Source organism: Martes martes (genome assembly GCF_963455335.1).
Source record: "Martes martes genome assembly, chromosome: 6".
In the NCBI taxonomy this organism is placed as follows: domain Eukaryota; kingdom Metazoa; phylum Chordata; class Mammalia; order Carnivora; family Mustelidae; genus Martes; species Martes martes.
Genome location: NC_137893.1, coordinates 31,709,869 through 31,730,527, shown reverse-complemented (window position 1 = coordinate 31,730,527; position 20,659 = coordinate 31,709,869). Strand labels below are relative to the sequence as shown.

At 45.1% G+C, this 20,659-nt stretch overlaps 1 protein-coding gene across 2 annotated transcripts in view; it reads right to left on the bottom strand.

The window, feature by feature from the left end:
* The window catches only part of FAXC (failed axon connections homolog, metaxin like GST domain containing), a 67,139-nt gene extending 60,374 nt beyond the window's left edge, over nt 1-6,765 (bottom strand). Inside the window, exons 1-3 of one of the 2 annotated variants that reach the window (XM_080806055.1) lie at nt 6,548-6,765; nt 5,926-6,047; nt 473-608 (exon numbers count right to left, since the gene is read on the bottom strand). In XM_080806055.1, coding sequence (XP_080662181.1) covers nt 473-608; nt 5,926-6,032 — 243 coding nt within the window. In that variant the 5' untranslated portion in view covers nt 6,033-6,047; nt 6,548-6,765. Of the gene's footprint in view, nt 1-472; nt 609-5,925; nt 6,403-6,547 lie in introns of those variants that run through there. The other variant, XM_080806054.1, reaches the window with a different exon arrangement.
* Between the last annotated feature and the right edge of the window lie 13,894 nt (nt 6,766-20,659).

The following is a 20,659-nucleotide window of genomic DNA, read 5'->3' as shown; positions in this document are numbered from 1 at the left end:
CATGTCAGGAAAAAAAAATACCATGACCCATGACCCTGAAACCCACAGAAATCCAAACCCTCTGGATCCCCCATTAACCTGGGTGTGTGAACATCAACAGACCTTACAACCCAGTCTCTAGGAAGCAGCTGCTAAGAAGCAGGCAGTGCTGGGGCGCCTGGGTGGCTCAGTGGGTTAAGGCCTCCGCCTTTGGCTCAGGTCATGATCCCAGGGTCCTGGGATCGAGCCTCACATCGGGCTTTCTGCTCAGCAGGGAGCCTGCTTCCTCCTCTCTCTCTCTGCCTGCCTCTCTGCCTACTTGTAATCTCTGTCAAATAAATTAAAAAAAAAAAAAAAAAAAAAAAGAAGCAGGCAGTGCTAATTTCACACCCACCCCTCCGGCACCACGAGCAAGCCCTTCCCACCGTGTGAGATGAGGACCACCCCTCTGATGTTCCTGTCGGGACAGTGAGACCCGTGCGTACACAAGTACCTGGTAGGGTAAGTCAGCCATCCTTAAGTAAGTTTCCATTTTCAAACAGAAAGGAGATAAACTGGGGACACCATTGTTAGGTCTTGCAAACTGATGCAAAATAATAGCATCTTTGGAGTCAATCTCTTGCTGTTTCCTGCCAAAACCAAAACAGAAATAAAGAACAAACCACGTGTTGTACATTCAATGCCCTGAGTTCCCTGGAGGCCCCCGGTGGATTGTGGCTTTTCCGTGAACAAGCAGATCTGTTTGTCACAGGGGCTCACCTCACCCAGAAGCTGAGTGGAAGCTCGGCCAAAACACGAGAGAACCTTACAAGCGATCACGGTGACCCCAAGGGCTTAGAGAGTAGCTGCGTATCAATCTCCTTCGGCTAACTAAAGCCCACGGGGCAGGAAGAGTGCCCACCTCTCTTCCGGCGGGCTACGCTTAGCCGCTGGGCACAAACTGAGAGGATAAACATGACAGTGTGTGCCTCCCAGGTGTCAGGCGTTGTTCTAAGGGATTCACAGGTATCATTTCATTGAATCTTCACAATAACTTTGAGGGAGCTACGACTGTTACGCATGCGTGACAGATGAAGAAACTGAGGCAGAAAGGATTACCCTGCCCAAGGTCCCTTTGCTAGTAAACGGCAGACCCGGGACTGATGGAGGCAAACAGAGTCTATGTTCTTGACCCCTGGACTGTACCATGAAACTGTCCCTAGAACCCAGGAATCGCAGCACAAGTTTACTCTGCCAGGAACCCAGTCTGCTGGGAATCTGAGACCCTGAATCTGGTCCCCCTTCCAAACTATGTGTGCCCTCGCCTGGCCCTTCCTTGTATGATGCCAAGAAAGCCAGCTTCTGGGCTCTCTCTCATCTTCTCTAGCTTCCCAGCACACAGTACATAACTTCATATTCCTGCCTCTTCCCTTTCTTCTGTCTCAGACACACGCCTAGCTTTCCCTTGGCTACTTTTTTGGGTGGGAGGATTTCCCTGGTATAGTTTTGCAATGGACACTGTATAATAGAGAAAATGCTAGATTCCAAGTGTGGATACAGGTCAAATCCAAGCCCTGCTTCCTACTGGCCACGTTACCCTAGGCCTCTCTCCTTCTCACCCACAGAAAGTGAGGGCAGTACCGATTATGCATCAGGTAGCATGAGAATTAAATTTTTTAAATCTGTAAACATCTGTGGAGCTCCCAAGCATCCTGTAAGAGTGGTAGAATCCATTCTCATGCACAGAGATACGGTCTTATCCCCTAAATGACACTATCTCACCATCCGCCACAGCGTCGCTCCTACACCACCCTCAGGAACCATCTACAATTCCCCACCTTTCGCTTGGCCCAACCACTTCCCGGTCACATAGACCTCACTCTTCCCCGGGCCTTCCCTGAGACTCTGGCTCCTCACATCACTCCCAGTTTAATCCCGTACCTACTTCTCCCCAAGCAAGGTCAAGCTCTTTGCATCGTCGGCCCACAGAGCTCACCCTCTGCAGCATCTGCCTTCAGTAAAACCAGCTCTTCAGAGAAGTTCATGACCAGAGTGCCCATTGCAATTAAAGAGCTCAGAATGACTCACTTGGAAAACACTGCTCAAGTCAAAAGAATACAAATATTTGCTGTTTTCTGGCAAAATTTGCTATATAAAATGAAAACTTTCATTTAGATAAAATGTTGGGGAGGTCAGATATTAAAATCAAGAAGCCTCTTAAACTGTTCCCAGAGAGCACAAACTACATTTGACAATTAACTGATTTTGTCCAGTCAAATAATTCAAGTCACAGAGTGGTATTTTCTGCTAGGCAAAAATTTAAGAACTGGAAAGGGAGGAGATAAATATAAAATATTCTGCTCCGCTGGCCAGAAACATCTAATTCTAATGGTTAACTTGGCCGCCATATCATAATAAGAATGGATGTGACAATCATGGGCCAATGACTTTGTATACATGATGCATACTAACTTATTTCACTCTGAAGTAATAGCGTGGATACTGTTATAGCTTAAATTTAGTGTATATTATATTACACAGCAGAGAAGGAAACTGAAGCTCAGAGAGGCTCAATAATTTGTCCAAAGAACATCACTCTAACATCTGGCCACTAGCAGCTCCAGATCCCAAGCTCTTAAGCCATTCAACGACACTGAAATGGGCAATTTCTCAATTAATTCTATCAAAACAGCCGGTTTGACTTGGGTCACTCAAGCCTGGAACTTTCCTACGGAAGTTTTAATAGCCAATGACGGCCAACTTCTATTAAATGCTCACTTACATGTCAAATTGTTCTAAGCAGTTCACACGTGCTAACTCAATCAACTCTGTAAGGCAGGCTGCTATTATAAACCCATTTTACAGATGAGAAAACCAAGGAGCCAAGAAGTTTATTCTCATCTCCAAGGTTACTTGGTTAAAAGCGAAGTGAGTGTGAACCCCCTCTGGTTCCAGAGTCGTCCTTCCACACGTCAGAAACGACTCCCTGACTTAGGATCAGAGGAGCAGGTTATTTTTTAAAATACCTGGACAGCTGTACCTCCCAAAATGGCTTTATAATGAGGGTTACAGAAGAGAACATGTACGGAGCCGCAAGACTGGCCCCTCCTCCCATCATGAAGGATACCTAAGGGGACTGTGCCTCTGTGTGCCACTGACAAGCTGTTAGTTTATGGAGGTCAGATAGTGGTTGACCTGGGGGCTGCTCTGATTCCCTAAGTTCTCTAGGACAGACTGAACCCTAACACCCAAAGTGCAAAAGAGCTACCAACAACACAATCATTATTTAGTCATTCAGTTTACAAACAACACATTCTCAAATGGATTGACTTTAAGAGAGCTGCTAGGCTGTCACCACCCAGGGGAGGTAAAGTAGTGGGCTGAGACAGTATTTGGTTAAAAATACTGCCGTGGGAAAAGCAGGCATAAAATCCAAAATACTTCCTTGGGTTATACTCCTTAATGCAACTTCCTAAGTACTTCTCACCAGTCAACTTTACGCACTAGACACACGGCCACACACTCAGGTTAAGTCTCTCCAGCAGAAAATCCAAGTTGAGCGGTAACGACTTTACCATTGCCCATGACCTCAGACACTGTGACCATTTCAAAATGTGTCTTCCATCCTGCAGATTCTGGACTGTTTTGTCTTGCCTTAACTATGGAGACAACTGACAGTGAGATTTCGCCCTAAATGGAAGTCTGTCATGTCACCTCTGACTGGCAGTCCCAGACCTTGCTGTCTTTCCCCGCTGTCTTTCTGTGTCCCTAGAGGCTGTCAAAAACTCCAGTCCCTACCACAGGCCTGTCTTCCTTGGGCCATACCCCAATTCTTCACATTTCTCTTCTTCTCCCCCCAGCCGGGCTTATGTCATCTTTGGTACTTTCTAGGAGGCGGCGTGAAAAAGTGCAGACTCCACACACACACACACATTCCCAAGTCTGGATCCTACTACTCCTGCTGTGTGATCTTGGGCAAGTGGTTTTACCTCTCTCTCTCTCCCTCCACTGTAATTGCCTTAACTATGAATTGGGAACGAAGCATCCAGCCACAGCTGAGAGGGATAAATCCAAGTAAAGCACTTCTAGACGGGCAGAGTCCCTACTAAGGGATCAAAAATGAGTGGCCATTTTTATTATTTGCATTATAACAGGACTTTCTCCTCCATTATAACACATTTCCTACCCAGGCTTTAGACATCTGTCAAGAAACAAAAAGTGAATATAACAAAGATTAAAAAGTCTCAATCCACGTAAGTATCCAAGTAATCTGCTAAGCAGTGAAGGACACATCTGCGGGCAGAAGGCTCTTCTGTGTCTAGCGACCACACCTGCCAGGGTGTGGCCTGTTCCCAGGATGAGCTCTGGGCTCCTTGCTATTTCTGCAAGGTCATTTAAGCAAGGTTTAGAGTTGGTCCTATGGAGCCGCATGCCTTCACTCCCTCCACAAAGTGTTAAACCGGTGAGAAGCCACAGGGTTCTGGATCCTGAAAAGGTTCTGGACTGGAATATAATTGAGAAACAGCTGGGTTACCATTTAACGAACTGCACAAATGTTTTGGGTATTTTCATACAGCTTGAAATCTAACTCAAAATCGAGTTCTAAAACTAGCAAAACAGGAAATAATCTAGGGAAATGCACCTTAAATTCACTTCAAAAATCTTTACGTGGTTCAACTAGATGATTCAAGGCACCTGCTAAGTGAAAGAATTCACAGTACATAATAAGGTTAAAATAAAACTTCTCAATTATGGCTAAATAATAGTGAAAGCCAATACATTTCCTCAGACCTAAATGATTTCCCACCCTCTCCGAGATTAGAAATATTCAAAATACCTAAGTTAGCCTGTCACAATCTCCTGGAATCCCTGTAGACCTGTTAAAGGTCACCGATCACTGTCTTTGTTTACAAGCTACTGTGTAAGATTTCCCCCTGGAAAAAGGCAGTGTGAACACATTTGTCACTACTTTAAAAATAATGGTCAACAGGGATATTCTGAGCTATTGAAAACTGCCCGCTTCTGGTCATCTCCCAGGGACAGAGGACTCCAACGCATGGAGATTTTAACCATAAATTGATGTTGTCAATGAGCCAAAGGACCACCCTAGGAGCCTTTGGTATTGTCCTACTCAGACAAAGATCTCCTGTCCTTCTGGATGTACCAACAGTAGGGGCCTCCATTTTCTGGCATTTCCAAATCAGTCCTGTAAACATTCTGCGGCAGGCAGACTATCCAACTGTTTACGGCACTGGGTGACTCCCGTGTTCTTGTCAAACACGCCCATGTGCTAGTCCTGTCCTCGGATCTCCTACTGCTCACACAACAATGACATCAAAATCCCCCTCGATGGTGCTTAGCTTGAAATACCTGAGCAGCCCATAACCAGGTTAAGGGCTGCACCAAAACGCACACCCCTCTACTTGGCCATGCCCCTTAACAGGGACCCAGAGGGCTTTGGAGCTTTTGCAATTTCAGCTTTTTAATGATGTTGAAATTTGGGGAGGGATAGTGGAGAACTAACCATTAAGTAAAAGGTAAGGTTAGTGGTTAATATTCCAGCACCATTATTATCTATAAACAAATAAGGCATTCCCCAAAAGTGTAACTTAGTATCTCCACCAGGCCTCGTTCTATTGTTGCAAACATTGCACTTGGATCTTATTAAGGGCATTTCCTAATAGACCATTTTGCTCCACAACATCCCGGAGAATTTTTGCTTTTTAGCACCAAAGGACTGCGAGATACATGTTTTCCCCTCCCACAACCAGTTTAATTCTCCTGTCAACTCGAAACTGCCCCTCAGGCCGGGTGACCACGGACTGCCTCTAGGGAAAGGTAAGGACAGGATTCTTGGGCATTTGCGCGGCGTGACCGAGAGGCTGGCATGGTCCCCCCTCGCGCCAGCCCTGCCCTGGCCAGGTGCCCCACTCGGCGCCCCTGCGCGGGGCCCTCTCTCCGGCTCACCTAATGACCAGGAGTTCGTGGAGCAGATACGCAGCTGCGGCCAGCAAAGCTCCCCCGGTCAAGTAAAGTGTTTTCTTCCACCAGGGATCGGAGCCCAGCCCTGCCATGATCCCACCGTAATCCTGCAAAGGGAAAGCGATGATGTCCCCATAAAAGGAGAAGGGCTCCTCGGACCCGGCCCACCAGCCGAAGAAGGAGACGCTCTGGTTCCAGCTCAGATCCACCACGCACGGCCTGGACGAGGCAAAGCCAACCCCCCAGTGCATGCTGCGCGGCTGGCTGCGGGCGCCCCTCCCAGGGCCCGCGCCGCCCGCATGGGAAGGGGGCCGGAGGGGCCCGGCGCGGGCTCAACGGCGCGCCGCGGACGGGGGCGGCGCGGGCGGCGGCGACCGAGGAGGCGGCGGCGGCGGCGGCGGCAGCGGAGGAGGAGCAGGAAGGGCGCGGGCCGCGGGCGGCGGGCCTGGCCGGCGGGGCCCCAGGGCCCGGGGCGGCGGCAGCGGCGGCCGCCGGCTCCCCCCGCAGCGGCCTCTCCGCGCCGCTCTTTGTGTCGGCGCCTGGAGAAGGCCGCGTGATGTCATTGCTCCCCGGGGCAGGGAAACAGAGGCGGGATAAAGTCACCTACCCCGCGCCCTGCCCCCGCCCCGCATCTCCGCGGTCCGGCGGCCTCCGCCCGGGCCGGAGCTGCGGGGCTGCGGGCGCCCCGCGGGCTCCGCGCCTCCAGGCGGCACGGCCGGGAACGGCTCGGCGCGCTAGGGCTAGGGCTGCGGAGGTGCCTGGAAATGCGGCTCCACGGAGAGGAAGCCGCAGTCAGGGCCCGGATCTCCGTCTCCCCCGCCACCCCGCCCCGAGCCCCGGCCCGCCCTCTGCTGTCGCTCCAGCCCCTCCCGCAGGCCCGGGAGCGCGGAGCGCGCGGAACTCACCTGAGGCCGCGGCGAGTGGCAGACTGGAAACACCGCCCGGCGGGGGCTGGGAACGAGGGCCCGGATTGAGGTCGGCAATTAGATAGTTCTGGTCAGCGGGAAAGCGCTGTGGATTTGCATAATTTATAAAAACACTCTTGTTACAGTACACAGTTACCTGGGTCTTGGCCGTGTGCTCACGGAGAGACGTCTGGTTTGGCAAATAACAACAAAAATGTGCTCTAGAGAGAGTTCCCCTCTGGCAGATCCAGCTCGAGTCTTTCCCGTTTGAAATCATTATCGGGAAACTCGTAGATGTGGGGTGTTTGGGTTTGTTTTCCTTTTCTTTTCGATGCAAAAAATCTGGCAAACGTGTGTGTGTGGTGTGTGTGTGTGTGTGTGTGTGCGCACGCGCGCCTGTGTGTGTTCAATTTTTTCCCTTTAACTTCATTTTGTTAATTTCATTTTGAAAAGTTGGTAAGTCCAAACAAAAGTTGGTAAGTCCATGTTTCATAGTTTTGGGATACACACACGAATTTTAGCAAGAGCATGAATAGCTTAAAGTTGTTAGAAGGAACTGAAAAAAAAATCAAGTAGGGGATTTATCTATCACTCGAAAGGTGAAAGGATGGGTATAGGAACCCTCTAGGCTTTTGCGTGAGGAAGGCGACCCTGGGTTAAAGGAGAACTCCTTTTCTACTTCTGCTACCACACCAGCGCCTTAGAACCCCAGTGAATGCTGTCAAGGCCCTAAACTGTGGGCTTTTTGCCAGCATGAGGGAGATACGGTAGGAACTAGCCACGCACCCGCACTTGCGGGGTCCCATTCACCAGTGTGTCCGCACACGTGACCTGTCTGGGAGAAGTAGTGTGTGTGCTTGGAAAAGAAATTCCCATGAGCCGGTTGCGAGGAATGGAACCCAAGCGCCTGTTGGAGTGACAGGCAGTCACCAGATTCTTCCAGGGAGCAGGACCAGAAGGCTTCCGGGCCTTAGTCCCAGGAAGCAGGGTGCGCAAGTTTGGGATCAGAACAGAGATGTTCATGGCTGGCATCCCTGGCTGGCTCAGTGGCTAGAGCATGTGGTTCTTGATCTCTAGTTGATGAGTTCGATCCCCACGTTGGGTGTAGTGATTGCTTAAATGAACTTTATCTTTTATTTAAAATTTTTTATTTTTTTAAATAAATAACCTTTTAAAAAAAGGAAAGAAAGAAAAAGAAATGCTCTGTGCGGAGATGGGACAAGGAGCTCTGCACCAGCGATTCTTCTTCCTTCTTCTTCTGTGCCCTTCCCACATAGCACTAAGCCTTTGCTCTCATTAAATGTTGAGCCAGTATTTAAAGAGTGACCGTTTGTTATTTGGTACTGAGAGTCCAGGTTCAGTCATGAGGATGAGCATAAATTACCTGCAGTGAAGCAATATGGAAGGCAAGAGGGAGAATCAATACCGGCAAACTCGATGTCCAGGAACCAAGTTAGAAACCAGATGAATTTAATGTTTTGATCCCAGAGAGCCACTGGCTGCATGTTACCCTCACAGCAACTCTGGCAGGTGGACCTGCCCAACCCACTCATGGAAGCCCAGCCAACTGCTGCTTCCTGGGCCCAGCAGATCATCTTTGAGCATTATTTGGTCTTTAGTTCAGATGTGGCTTAAATTTCCAGAGATGCCCTGAAGTGAACATCTTTTAGATGCCCATGTAAAAGAAAATTTCATGAAAAAAGCTGAACTATAATCCTAATCTGATACAGATTAAAATTTAGCCTTTAGACCTGTGGCATGGAAGAAAGAGTATTAAAAGTCAGCTTGGGGGCCCCTGGGTGGCTCAGTCAGTTAAAGCTTCTGCCTTTGGCTCGGGTCATGATCCCAGGGTCCAGGGATCTAGCCCCACATCGGGCTCTCTGCTCAGCAGGGAGCCTGCTTCCTCCTCTCTCTCTCTGCCTGCCTCTCTGCCTACTTGCGATCTCTGTCTGTCAAATAAATAAATAAAATCTTAAAAAAAAAAAAGGTCATCTTGTATAAAAGTGAAAGGAAGCAGAGTAATCTCTGAGGAGTCAGTAGACATAAGAAGTGGACAGAAGTTTGGTATGAGAATGTCAGAGCAAAGCTACGGCGAACAAGACAAGCAGCTCCAGTTACAAAGGCACAGCAGCCTTCATCAACCTTTGTGCAAGATCGGTGAGCCCTACACAGCCAGGCTGCTTCACAAAGGGATGCAATCCAGCCACAAAGAGAAGGAAGACTAAGGCTCAGAGGCAGGGGCTCAGCTCCAGAGGGTGGCGGCGGTGTAATTAACAGCCAGAGGGGAACCAAACAGAACTGGGTCAACAACTGACTCTTCCACGCATGGCTCCTCAGCATCCGTGTGTAGAGCCAGATCCCAGATTGAACCCCCAGTGGCTGTGCAGGACCCCTGCCCTGCAGGGTGAAGGTGTAGGGAGCTAAGTATGTCTGCCCTCCAGCTCCCCTCCCAGTTCTCCTCCAGCTATCGAAGTGGTATGAAGACTATGGGTGGCAGTCCTGAGAGCCTTGGTGTCGTAACCATGGGCATTAGCCCCAAGCTAGAGGGATCTTGTTATTTTCCTTTTGCAAGATTTATTATTGATTTATTATTGATTGATTGATTGATTAACTCTAATTGAGGTTTTACAGACAGGAAAAGGGAAGGGACTAATATTTATTGTACACGAGACCTGCCTGTCTGGTGATATTTTTTTCAATAATGCTTCAAAACAACCTGTGGTAGATAAGTATTGTCATCCCATTTACAAATGAGGAAGTTGAAGCTAAGGAAGGTAAGTTAACAAGTTCAATTCTCACAGCAGGATTCAAACCCACCGTGTCTTACACCAACAGCTCTTTGAGCTTCCCACCATCTACAGTATCTCTCATGCACCAAGGCTGGAGCGCTGTCCATGGTATTCCATCTTTACACCATTCTATTCTGAACAATGTCTAAATCTGATGGTTATCAAGCCTCAAATACCTACCACTTATACTGTCACCTTTGGAGAAAGGTGGGTTCAGACAGTTCCTTATGCTAATACTGCTATGCCTATTTATCCCTAGCTATGATGATATGACAAGGGACAAGTAAATCAGTGCTTCCCAAACTTGGGTTTCAGCTGCAGCTCTGCCATGATGACCAAATAAGGGACAATTAAATCAGTTCTTCTCAAACATTAGTTTGCATATGAATCACCTGGGATCTTTTTAACATACAAATTCTAACTCAGTAGTTCTGGGGGAGGTCTGAAATTCTGCATTTCTAACAAGCTTCCTGGTAAGATGAAACCATACTTTGATTAAAAGTGGTCTAGATCAGGAGTACCTGGGTGGCTCAGTGGGTTGGGGCCTCTGCCTTCGGCTCGGGTCGTGGTCCCGGGGTCCTGGGATCAGGCCTGCGTCAGGCTCTCTGCTCAGCGGGGAGCCTGCTTCCCCCTCTCTCTCTCTGCCTGCCTTTCTGCCTACTTGTGATCTCTGCCTGTCAAAAAAATAAATAAAAATCTTAAAAAAAAAAAAGTGGTCTAGATCAATTGAACTCTACATCTGAAACTAATGATATGCTACATGTTAATTAATTGAATTTAAATAAAACAATAAAAAAAATAAAAAATAAATTAAAGTGGTCTAGACCACCAGCTTCTGAAAAGGACCAAAAACTCTGTCCAAAAGGAACCCCCCCCCCATATACACTCCATGTTCAATGGTTCTTAACCAGCCCAATCAAGTCACAGTTCTTGATGAGTTTGAACACCAGACATACAGATAAAAGGGTTGCAGCAGAATCAGACATGGAGAGAAAATGAATCAAGACCCAAGAGGAGCAATTAGAAGAGGGAATGGATATGCCTTTTGAGAGGTCCTAGTCTAAGTGCTAGGAGCTGACAGGAAGCCATGGGGCAGGACAGTTGCGGGGGAGAGGTGGAGGGATGGAAACAGGGAGAAGACAGAGGATCCTGGGAGATTATTGTTAGCACAGAACTTTTTCAAGTGCCAACACAAAGAGCATAAATAAATGAATAGGATTCTTTTATAAATTTCATTGATACCTGAAAAAATTTATATTATACTTCATGTTTCAAAATACAGTTTAAAAGATTTAAGACCTTGCTGCTGTGGTAACTATAAATGGATGTGAGGTTGGTACTATCGCTGGTTTTACATTGTAAAATTTAAGATGCTATTTTATTAAAATAGCTCTAAAATATTAAAAAATAAAATACTTCTCAAAGAATAAACAATTTAATTGATAATGTTACCCTGGCTTTTATTGTAAAGCTTCTGCTTTCTTGGCTTGACTTGTGGAGAAAAGACCAAACACTACCCGACCCAGGCATCCCAAATCCTCACTGACATTAGAGCTGGAAGCCAGCACATCTTCTTATAAGAACACCAGTCAGAGTGGATTGGATCCCCCTCATTTCACCTTAATTACTTCTTTGAAGGCCTATCTCCCAATATCGTCACATTTTGAAATACTCCAACATATGGATTTTAGGGGGACACAATTCAGCCCCTAACAGACAGCTGTGGAAGGGTCAAGTGGAAATGTCTCCAAGTGTGAGGTTTAGAGCAGAGATCTGGGCCTAGGATTGAGATGGCTGGGAGTCATTAATGACAAGGGAATAGGCATGAGAATGTGAGAGTCAATGCTATGTGAGGGGGGAATGGGCCAAGGACAGAATGCTGAGTATACCACATCTAGAGGGTGGCCAAAGGAAGAGAGGCCCACCCAAGAAATTAAGAAGGAACCAGGAGGTAAGCCAGATGGGTGTTGGGGCTACAGAAACCAAGATGTCTTAAGAAAGTGTGTAGTGGGATCCGTAGTGTGACATGCTCCCAAAAAGTAGAGTAAAATATATTTAGCCAGCATTACTGACCTTTGGTGGCTGAGCACATTCAAGTGTCAAGGGGTCGTAAACAAGGCTTGATAAATGAAGGGAAGGATGGTAAGTGTTGATGACGCCCACCACGAATTTGGCTGTGAAAAGGAAAGCAAAGGTGACAGATAGTTGGAGGGGGAAGTAAATAGTCGTTTATTCTTTAAAAAAGAGATTGTGTAATTTACTTTTAATATAAACACATAAACACAGTACAAAATTCAGCGGCTACCAAGAAGAATGCAATGAAAAGTAGATCTCTGGGCCTGATACTCTCCCCTAGCCTCCAGATGTGCTCTGACTCTTCACCACCCCGCTCCTCGCCCCCGAGGCTGAACCGCATGAAGGACATCAATGAATTCTTCGTACCGTGGCTTCTGGTTGTGTGCACTGGAATGTCCCCCATGCAGTTTGCCCCACGACAGAGGTCGGAGGACAAGAGGAGAACAAGGAAGGGATGACTAAGCCGTAGGGTCTTCTCCTGCAGTCACCTGGGCCATAGCTCCGATCAGCCAGCCCTCTCCACTTTGCCACCTTCCGTGGGTTTCAGGAACCAAGCCCATACCCCTTTCCTTCAGCAGGAGGGGTGGTAATGACTTTCTGCTGCTGCCGGCCCTGGGACACTGCAGTTTTGTAAACTGTCTTTTTTTTGCCCCACTTCAAAATACCCACTTTAAGTGCGCCTTCAGTTTCTTGCTGGGATACAGACTCCCTCCTAACTTTGTTCTCATTGCCCAGTTCCCCTCCCTGAGACAAACAGAGCCACCAGCTTCTGTGTTTATTCCCAGAGATATTCTAAGCATTATGAAAGTATTTTCTAAATAAACATGTACCTGTATATATGTATGTATATATTGTTTTAGATTATTTTTACACAAAATTCTATCATTAAATGCCTGTCCAGCATATTACTTTCCTTTCTTTCTTATCTTAAATGTAGAACTTCCAAGATTCCTGAATTTTTTTATAGCAGCACAGAAAATAGTGGTTACACACTTACACACACACACGCACACACACACATATTTCTAGAAGTGGAATTTCAGGGTCAAAGGAGCCATGCATTGTAATTATGACATATATAGCCATATTGCCCTTCACAGAAGGCAATTTACATTCTCAGGAGTTTTGAAAGTGTCTGTTTCCTCACACATACCCTTACCACACATATTAAATGTTTGATCTTTACGAATTTGGTGAGAAAAGGGTCTCACTGTAGTTTTCAATTTGTGCTTCTCCTGTTATGTGTGAACTCGGGTGCATTTCTTTAAAATGCATTTGTATTGACTTTTCTGTGAACTGTTCATTTTTTACTGGGTACAAGTATTTTTATTGATTTATATGAGCTTCTAATTGAGAAAAACAGCTTTCTGTCTGTGAATTGATTTGCAAATATTTTCCCCAGCTTGTTATTTTTCAGTTTTTTTTTCTTGTATGGCATCTTGGTTCTCTATCCTTGTTTTAGAAAGTCTCCCTCCTCTGAGTGGGGGGTTTCAATTTCAGATGTTCTTAGGTCACCGCAAGTGCTAGGAGTGACCATAAAGGTAGAAACCTCTAGAGACAAGGTCCTATTGCTGATGAGGTAGGACACAAACCATCCACATAGACACTGGAGCTCCTCAGGAAGACGGGAGGACATGAGAAGGGGAAGAACAAAAGAGATGCTGTGACTGAGGGGAGTGATCAGAAGTAGGGGGTTAGCAATAGAGAAGGAGAGGACAGGACAGCCAGACTTGAGGCTTGGAGACAGGAGAGCTCTTACACAAGAGTTATGGCCACAAGTAAAAAGGACACAAACTACATCACTCAATTCTGAGAATGTGAAACTTCCTCTCAAAATGGCTCCAGATGAAATTATATCCTCAGAGGACAAGCCAGTTAAAGCAGCAGGTAAAGAAAACTTCAATGAAGACCTGAGGAGTGTAATTGGTAAATCATGAAACGGGGCTTCTAGAGGTGGCCGCAGGAAGTGTAGAAGGGAGCAGTGGGAGGTGGAATCACGCAAGACGAACTCGAGAAAGAGTCTCAAGGAGAGGTTGTAGAAAAGAATCAGTATGGGGTATCCAAATCTTGGTCAGTGACTATGGTTCACAGGGATCCTTACTGGGCTACAAGAACGTCAAAAGCATTGGGCCTCTGCAGGTCCCTGGAGCGCCAGTCATCTGGGCCTGCACCAATTGATTTCAAAGGAAGATGTCATTTCAGGAGCACAGAGAGATCTGCCTGTAGAAGAGCTAAGTTCCAGCCTCCTTTGAGGAGGTTCCGGGTTCTCAGGGAAAGTTCTGGGTGCAAAACTGCCAGGTCTGTGGGTGTTCAAGTAGTAAGAAAAGGCCGGTAAAGGTAAAGGCCTGGTCACTCTGAGGTGGGTCTGGGTGCCACCTCGTGGTATGTGTGAACGAGGGGGTAGCTGAGGGCAGGGAGGTGAGCTGCTTGGATATCCCACTGGACTAAAGCCGTCCCCTTAAGTTCTCTGCTAACATAGCTGAGTATTTATCATGAATCCACCCACCCATCCATCCATCTATCATCTACCTAGCCATCTACCTATTAATCTATATATCTCTATTTAAAAGTAGCATTGAGAGGCGCCTGGGTGGCTCAGTGGGTTAAGCCTTTGCCTTTGGCTCAGGTCATGATCCCGGGGTCCTGGGATCCAGGCCCGCATCGGGCTCTCTGCTCAGCGGGGAGCCTGCTTCCTCCTCTCTCTCTGCCTGCCTCTCTGCCTACTTGTGATCTCTGTCAAATAAATAAATAAAATCTTTTAAAAAAGAATAAAAAAACAAAAGTAGCATTGGGAGTTGAAATTCTTTCTCTTAAAGATTTTATGTATTTATTTGAGAGAGAGAGAGAGAGAGAGAAGGGAGGAGAGCCGAGGGAGAGGGAGAGAGAATCTCAAGCAGACTCTGAGCTGAGTGCCGAGCCTGACACGGGGCTCAATCCCATGGCCCAGAGATTACAACCAGATGCTTAATGGACTGCGACACCCAGGCACCCCTATGAGTTGAAATTCTTTAAACATTATATAAATCTGATAGTTAATTAATTCAGGCTGGTCTTCCACCATGCCGTCCTGATAAAACTAAGTCTAAGAACAGAATTCCAGAACATCTCTCCAATTCAGTATAAAAAGAATGACCAAAAATGGGGCACTTGGCTGGCTCAGTCAGTAGAGCCTATGACTCTTGATCTAGGGATTGTGAGTTCAAGCCCTACTTGGGTGTAGAGCCTACAAAAACAAAACAAAACAAAAAAAACTAAAAGAGGCAATTTAAATATCCCAGTTTTTGCCTTTCACAACTCTTGACAGCCTTCATATTCACTCTTACAAATTATAGGCAAAATATAGAGTGACTGTATTTTTATTTTCCTGACATATTCTGCCAAGTAAAGACTATATTTCTCACTGCAGCATTTTAGTACAGTAACTTTTAACCTTTTTGTGTGGTCAAAAATCCTTTTGAGACTCTGATGAGAGCTATGGGACGTTCTCAGCAAAAAAAATACATGCGTGCACACACTTTTATTTCTTTTAGGATAAAAGAAAAAAGGTTCCATGCCCAAATGGAGCTTGAACTCATGACCCCAAGATCGAGAGCTACCCAGGTGCCCCCCCACTAACAATTTTGTTTCCTATTTCAAAGGGTTTCTGGAACCTCAGAAGCCTGTCTGTAGACCCCAGATACTACAGGGACTGTTTTAACAAAATGAACCACCCAAGCGCCCCTAGGGACTGTTATAAAGAAAATAACTTTATTTTCTTTACAATATGAATGGAGATCTCACATGATGTCTATGAGTTCTATGTCCATTAGGTTCTGCCTGTCAACAATCCAAGGGGGTGCCTGGCTGGCTCAGTTGACAAAGTGTAGGACTCTTGATCTCAGGGCCATGAGTTCAAGCCCCACCTTGAGGGTGGAGCCTACTTTTAAAAAATTAAAGAGAAAAAAGAAACAAAAAATTGAGCAAAATGGAAATGTCTGGTGTCCATATTTACCATATTTACACACCCCATTCTCTGCTCTGCAATATCATCTTGAGAAAATATTGTTTTCATACATGGTCCAGCTGGTGCCTTTCAGCTCCTAAACAGTGGCTCATTTATAAGTGCTCATCCTTTTCTTGCTGGAATACAAGAGGTTTACTGATATAAGAATACAAGAATTCACAATAAATTCTTTTGTTTGATTTCCATGCAAACCTTCAGTGTCAGACTTTTTTTTTTTTTAAGATTTTATTTATTTATTTGAGAGAGAGAGAGAGAGAGCATGAGAGGGGAGGTCAGAGGGAGAAGCAGACTCCCCATGGAGTTGGGAGCCTGATGCGGGACTCGATCCTGGGACTCCAGGATCATGACCTGAGCTGAAGGCAGTTGCTTAACCAACTGAGCCACCCAGGTGCCCCCCCAGGGTCAGAACTTTTTACTTATTTATATATTTTTTAAATTTTTGACACAGAGAAGGCTAACATGCATCTCATTAGCAATAATCCACAAAGAATCTCCTTTCTAATAAAGTCACATTGTCAGTTAATAAAAGCAATTATGTGTTGGTTATACTAACACTTCCCTGCATTGGTCTTGTTTCCATCTTTATTGCTCTATCGATATTTTCTTAGGATTCTTAGATTTTCAGCCTATTTCTGTAAGTCTGTAATGATAAAAATATGTGTTATGGGATTGCAGGGACCTCTCCAATCCAAGTTTGAAAAATAATTCCAGGAAGCATAATTGTCCCTGTGCCTGGTTACCGAGCAGTCTCTCTAAATCTCTATTTGATGCCTCTCAATGCTGAGGGTCCAGGTCAACCACAGCACAGAAGCCCTCGTGAGCGTCCCCAGCGTACATCATAAAGACATCTCAAATAGTGTCCAACATTCTGATTTTTTTGCTTGACTGAGATACTTTTGATTTGTAGGATATTAATACTTATCCTCAATTTATCATTAATACAATAGCAAAACCTAGGACTATACTATAGAAAGTAAGGATATCATTTTATTCTGGGTCTTTAAAGCATTTTATCAAATTACAATGAGCAGCACGTAGTTGGTTTAGCTGAAGAACAGTAATGACACTCTAAGAGAACAGAGGCAAATAGCCCAAACTATAAACCTTGTGAAGCTTTGTTGGGCTTAATGGTTTGAAGACGTTCCCTTGCATTCAGACAACTCAGAGATGTGATAGGCCAGTGTGTGAGGTCAGGCTACTACTCCGACTCATGTCTGTGCCATCAGGTCAAGAAATGTAGCTAAAATAAGGGGTTTGGTTGCTACAGAAGGGAAGAAGAGATTAAGGGGACATCCACCAGCCTTGGCCAAGTCTATTAATAGGGAGGTAGTCAAGAGGGTCACTGAGAAGTCATTATTGGGGAACCAAAAAAGGGGGGGCTCTTCAGGCATTGGAAATGGCATGGCTTACTGTTCAAAAAGATGAAAACGGACCACAGTCTTAGAAAAAGGGGAATTGAGAATAAAGACAAACAGATTAAGTACTTTACAGAACCTCAAGAAAAACTGAATTTATTTCTTTGGGTTTTTATGAAGGTAGAAGTCCCACAGTGAAGAAAACGTAAGTGGCCTATCATTTTAAAATAACCTGTAATAACCTGTTGGATTATCCAAATTCCTTGACTTTATTGAAATGTCACAAATATTTTACCAGCATTTCATTCACTCGTTTTCCCATTCAACAAACAAATATCAAGTGCCAGGCACTGAGCTGGGTCAGGGGATATAATAGTGAGTGAAACAGAACAATGGTCCAGCCCACACAGTGTTTGAGATGGATCCTGATCAACTATTCACACAAACAAATCTAAATCTGTAATAATAAGTGACAGGGGAAATATGGCATAAAGTTAAAAGTGGTATTTGCCCTAGGCCAGACAGTCAAAGAAAATGTTCCCAGAGGAGGTGATGCTTGGGCTTCGGTCTGAAGGAGAGGTACAGGGAACCAGGTGGGGGGAGAGAGGATGCTGGCTAATACGGGGTTCAAATGTTCTTGAGTGGAGGGGGAACTGTGCAAGCCACAGTAGCAGAGTGTAACAACACAAGACTTGAGACAAAGTGTAAAATGGTACTATGGCTGGCTACCTTTCTTGTAAGCAAGACAGGAAATAAGGAACTATGTCCATATCTGTTTATTTGCACAAACGCACCCCCCCCACACACATATATGTGAGAAACCGGAAAAATAATGAGATTGGTTACCTACAGTGAGTCAGTAGGAATGGAGTGGAAAGAATAGGATGTAGGGAATATGGGAGTGGAAGAGATGTGGGGGAGTGACAGGTCTTGAAGTATAACTTTTTATATAGTTCTGACTTTTAGAACCATGTTTAGTGATACATACTCTAAAAGTAATAATTTAAGTTATAATTATAACGATATATAATTACAAGATTATAATTTAAATTTAGTAACTTAAATCAGGCAGGATGTTGGGGAGGGAGAACCCCAAAAGAAATACAAGCAGTAACAAAACCTAACTGAATGCAAATGAACTACAAATCACAAACTAATTACAATGAACGATACAACCGATTGAAGCGGATGAGGAAGAAAAGAACAAAGTCAATATAACTTTGGAACACAGTATTTTAACTATATATGCTAAGATTAAATTATATTTGTTTAGCAATTGTGAAACTATGAGTATTCAAGGATTGAACAAATAAGTAAAATAAAGAAAGCGGGACTGGTGGGATAAACATTGTTACACTGGCCTGCAATCAGAGGTATTGGTATGAATTCATGGTCATTCACATGTGGGCAGGTATGTGCCTGCATATACCTCCTAGCTCCGTCTGCAGACGCCCTAGAAGCACCGATGCCCCAGAAGCACCGAGGCCTCAGCAGTAGAAGGATACTTAGTGCTCAGATCTTGGGTTCTAGATACTATTCTCCAATAAAAGGAATTGGGGTTCCTTGAATTCTTGGGCTGGATCAAGACAAATCAAGTTGAGCCTGGAGACCCCCTGTGATGCCAGAAAGTAAAGAAGTGCATGAAAAGCCACAGGGACATGAAAGGCCACAGGAAGGGTTCCCAAAGGCCAAATATGGAACAACCTGAGTTATGAAAAATGATAGCAGTGGGTTGTAACCCATAGAAGATAATGTCCGTGAGTCCATTCTAACAAAAATAAATAATTAAATAAATGAGTTAATTGGGGAGAAGGGACAGTTCTTCCTTTCAGAAGAACTGAAAGGAAAAGTGTGGAAAGAAAGACGAGAATTACCACTAGACAAACACCACAGTCATAACTGTTTCAAGCAATAACCATCAATGGATGATAAAATTAGTGGGCAAGAGTATGAAAACCACAGCACTTACATACTCTCACAGTATCTTACTATAAGGTAGTTATTCAGTATAAAGGGAAAAATATGGTAACTTACAGTGAAGAAATCTGGTCGACCCCACCTTAGCCATGTGACCAAACTCAGCATCCCCAGTAACAAGCCATATCAACAACAGGAGTCTCCTGACAAGATGCACTGAGGAGGGCACAACATCACTTCTGTGGTATTCTTGCCAAAAAGGCATTACCCAGATTTAATTGTGAAGAAAAATAAGAAAAAAAATACAAATTGAGGTGCATTTAAAACAAATGCCCAGTGCTCTGTCGAAGTCACAAATGACAAAGACAGAATGAGGAACTGTCCCAAATTAAAGGACACTAAGACATGACAACTTAATGCAATGTGGGATCTTGCTTCCCCCTAAAAAAAAAACACTAATGGGATAATTAATAAAACTTGAATGAGGGGCGCCTGGGTGGCTCAGTGGGTTAAGCCTCTGCCTTCGGCTCGGGTCATGATCTCAGGGTCCTGGGATCGAGCTCTGCATCGGGCTCTCTGCTCAGCAGGGAGACTGCTTCCCCCTCTTCCTGCCTGCCTCTCTGCCTACTTGTGATCTCTCTCTCTCTCTCTCTCTGTGTCAAATAAATAAATAAAATCTTTTAAAAAAAAACTTAAATGAGGTTTGTAGATTATCAAAGTTAATTTTCTGGGTTTTATCATTGTATTGTGGTCAAAGGTAACATTTGGGAAGCTGAATGAAGGGTATATTGGAACCCTTTGGATTACTTTTGACACTTTTTTTTTAGTCTGAAATTATAATTATTTTTATAAATTTTTTTAATATTTTATTTATTTGACAGACGGAGATCACAAGTAGGCAGAGAGGCAGGCAGAGAGAGAGGAAGAGAAGCAAGCTCCCTGCTGAGCAGAGACCCCCAATGCGGGGCCGGATCCCTGGACCCCGGGATCATGACCTGAGCCGAAGGCAGAGGCTTTAACCCACTGAGCCACCCAGGTGCACTATTTTATAATTATTTTTAAAGGTAAAGTTTAATATAATGCAAAAGAACTATGATGAACACTTTTGTTATTAAAATTCAGCATACTTGGGGCGCCTGGGTGGCTCAGTCAGTTAAGTGTCTGACTCTTGATTTCTGCTCAGGTCATGATCTCAGGGTGACTGGGATCCAGCCCTCCATTAGTCTTGGCGCTCAGCACTGAGTCTGCTCGTCCCTCTCCCTCTGCTCCTCATCATGCTTGCACACACTCTCTCTGTATAGCTCTAAAATAAATAAATAAGATCTTTAAAAAATAATCCAACATACTTGTCAAAAATAAATGACGAAGCTTGAGAAGTAGGCAGGGTCAGATCATGTCAGGACTCGGTAGCCATGGTAAGGGATTTAGGACTTTAACCTTCAGAGCAATGGGAAATGACTGAAGGGTTTTAAGAAGTGGTTGGGAGTGGGTCAGTTTATCAGTGAGGGTCCCAACGGGAAGCAGATGGCCCACCCGAAATATGATAATTTGAGGCAGATTTATTTACAGGAGACTATAAAAGTATGGGTATAGGGAACCATCCAATTAAAGCCAACAGGTGGGTGGGTAGAGCAAGAAAAGGGAACTCAGGCTGACAACGAGTGGTTAGTCAAA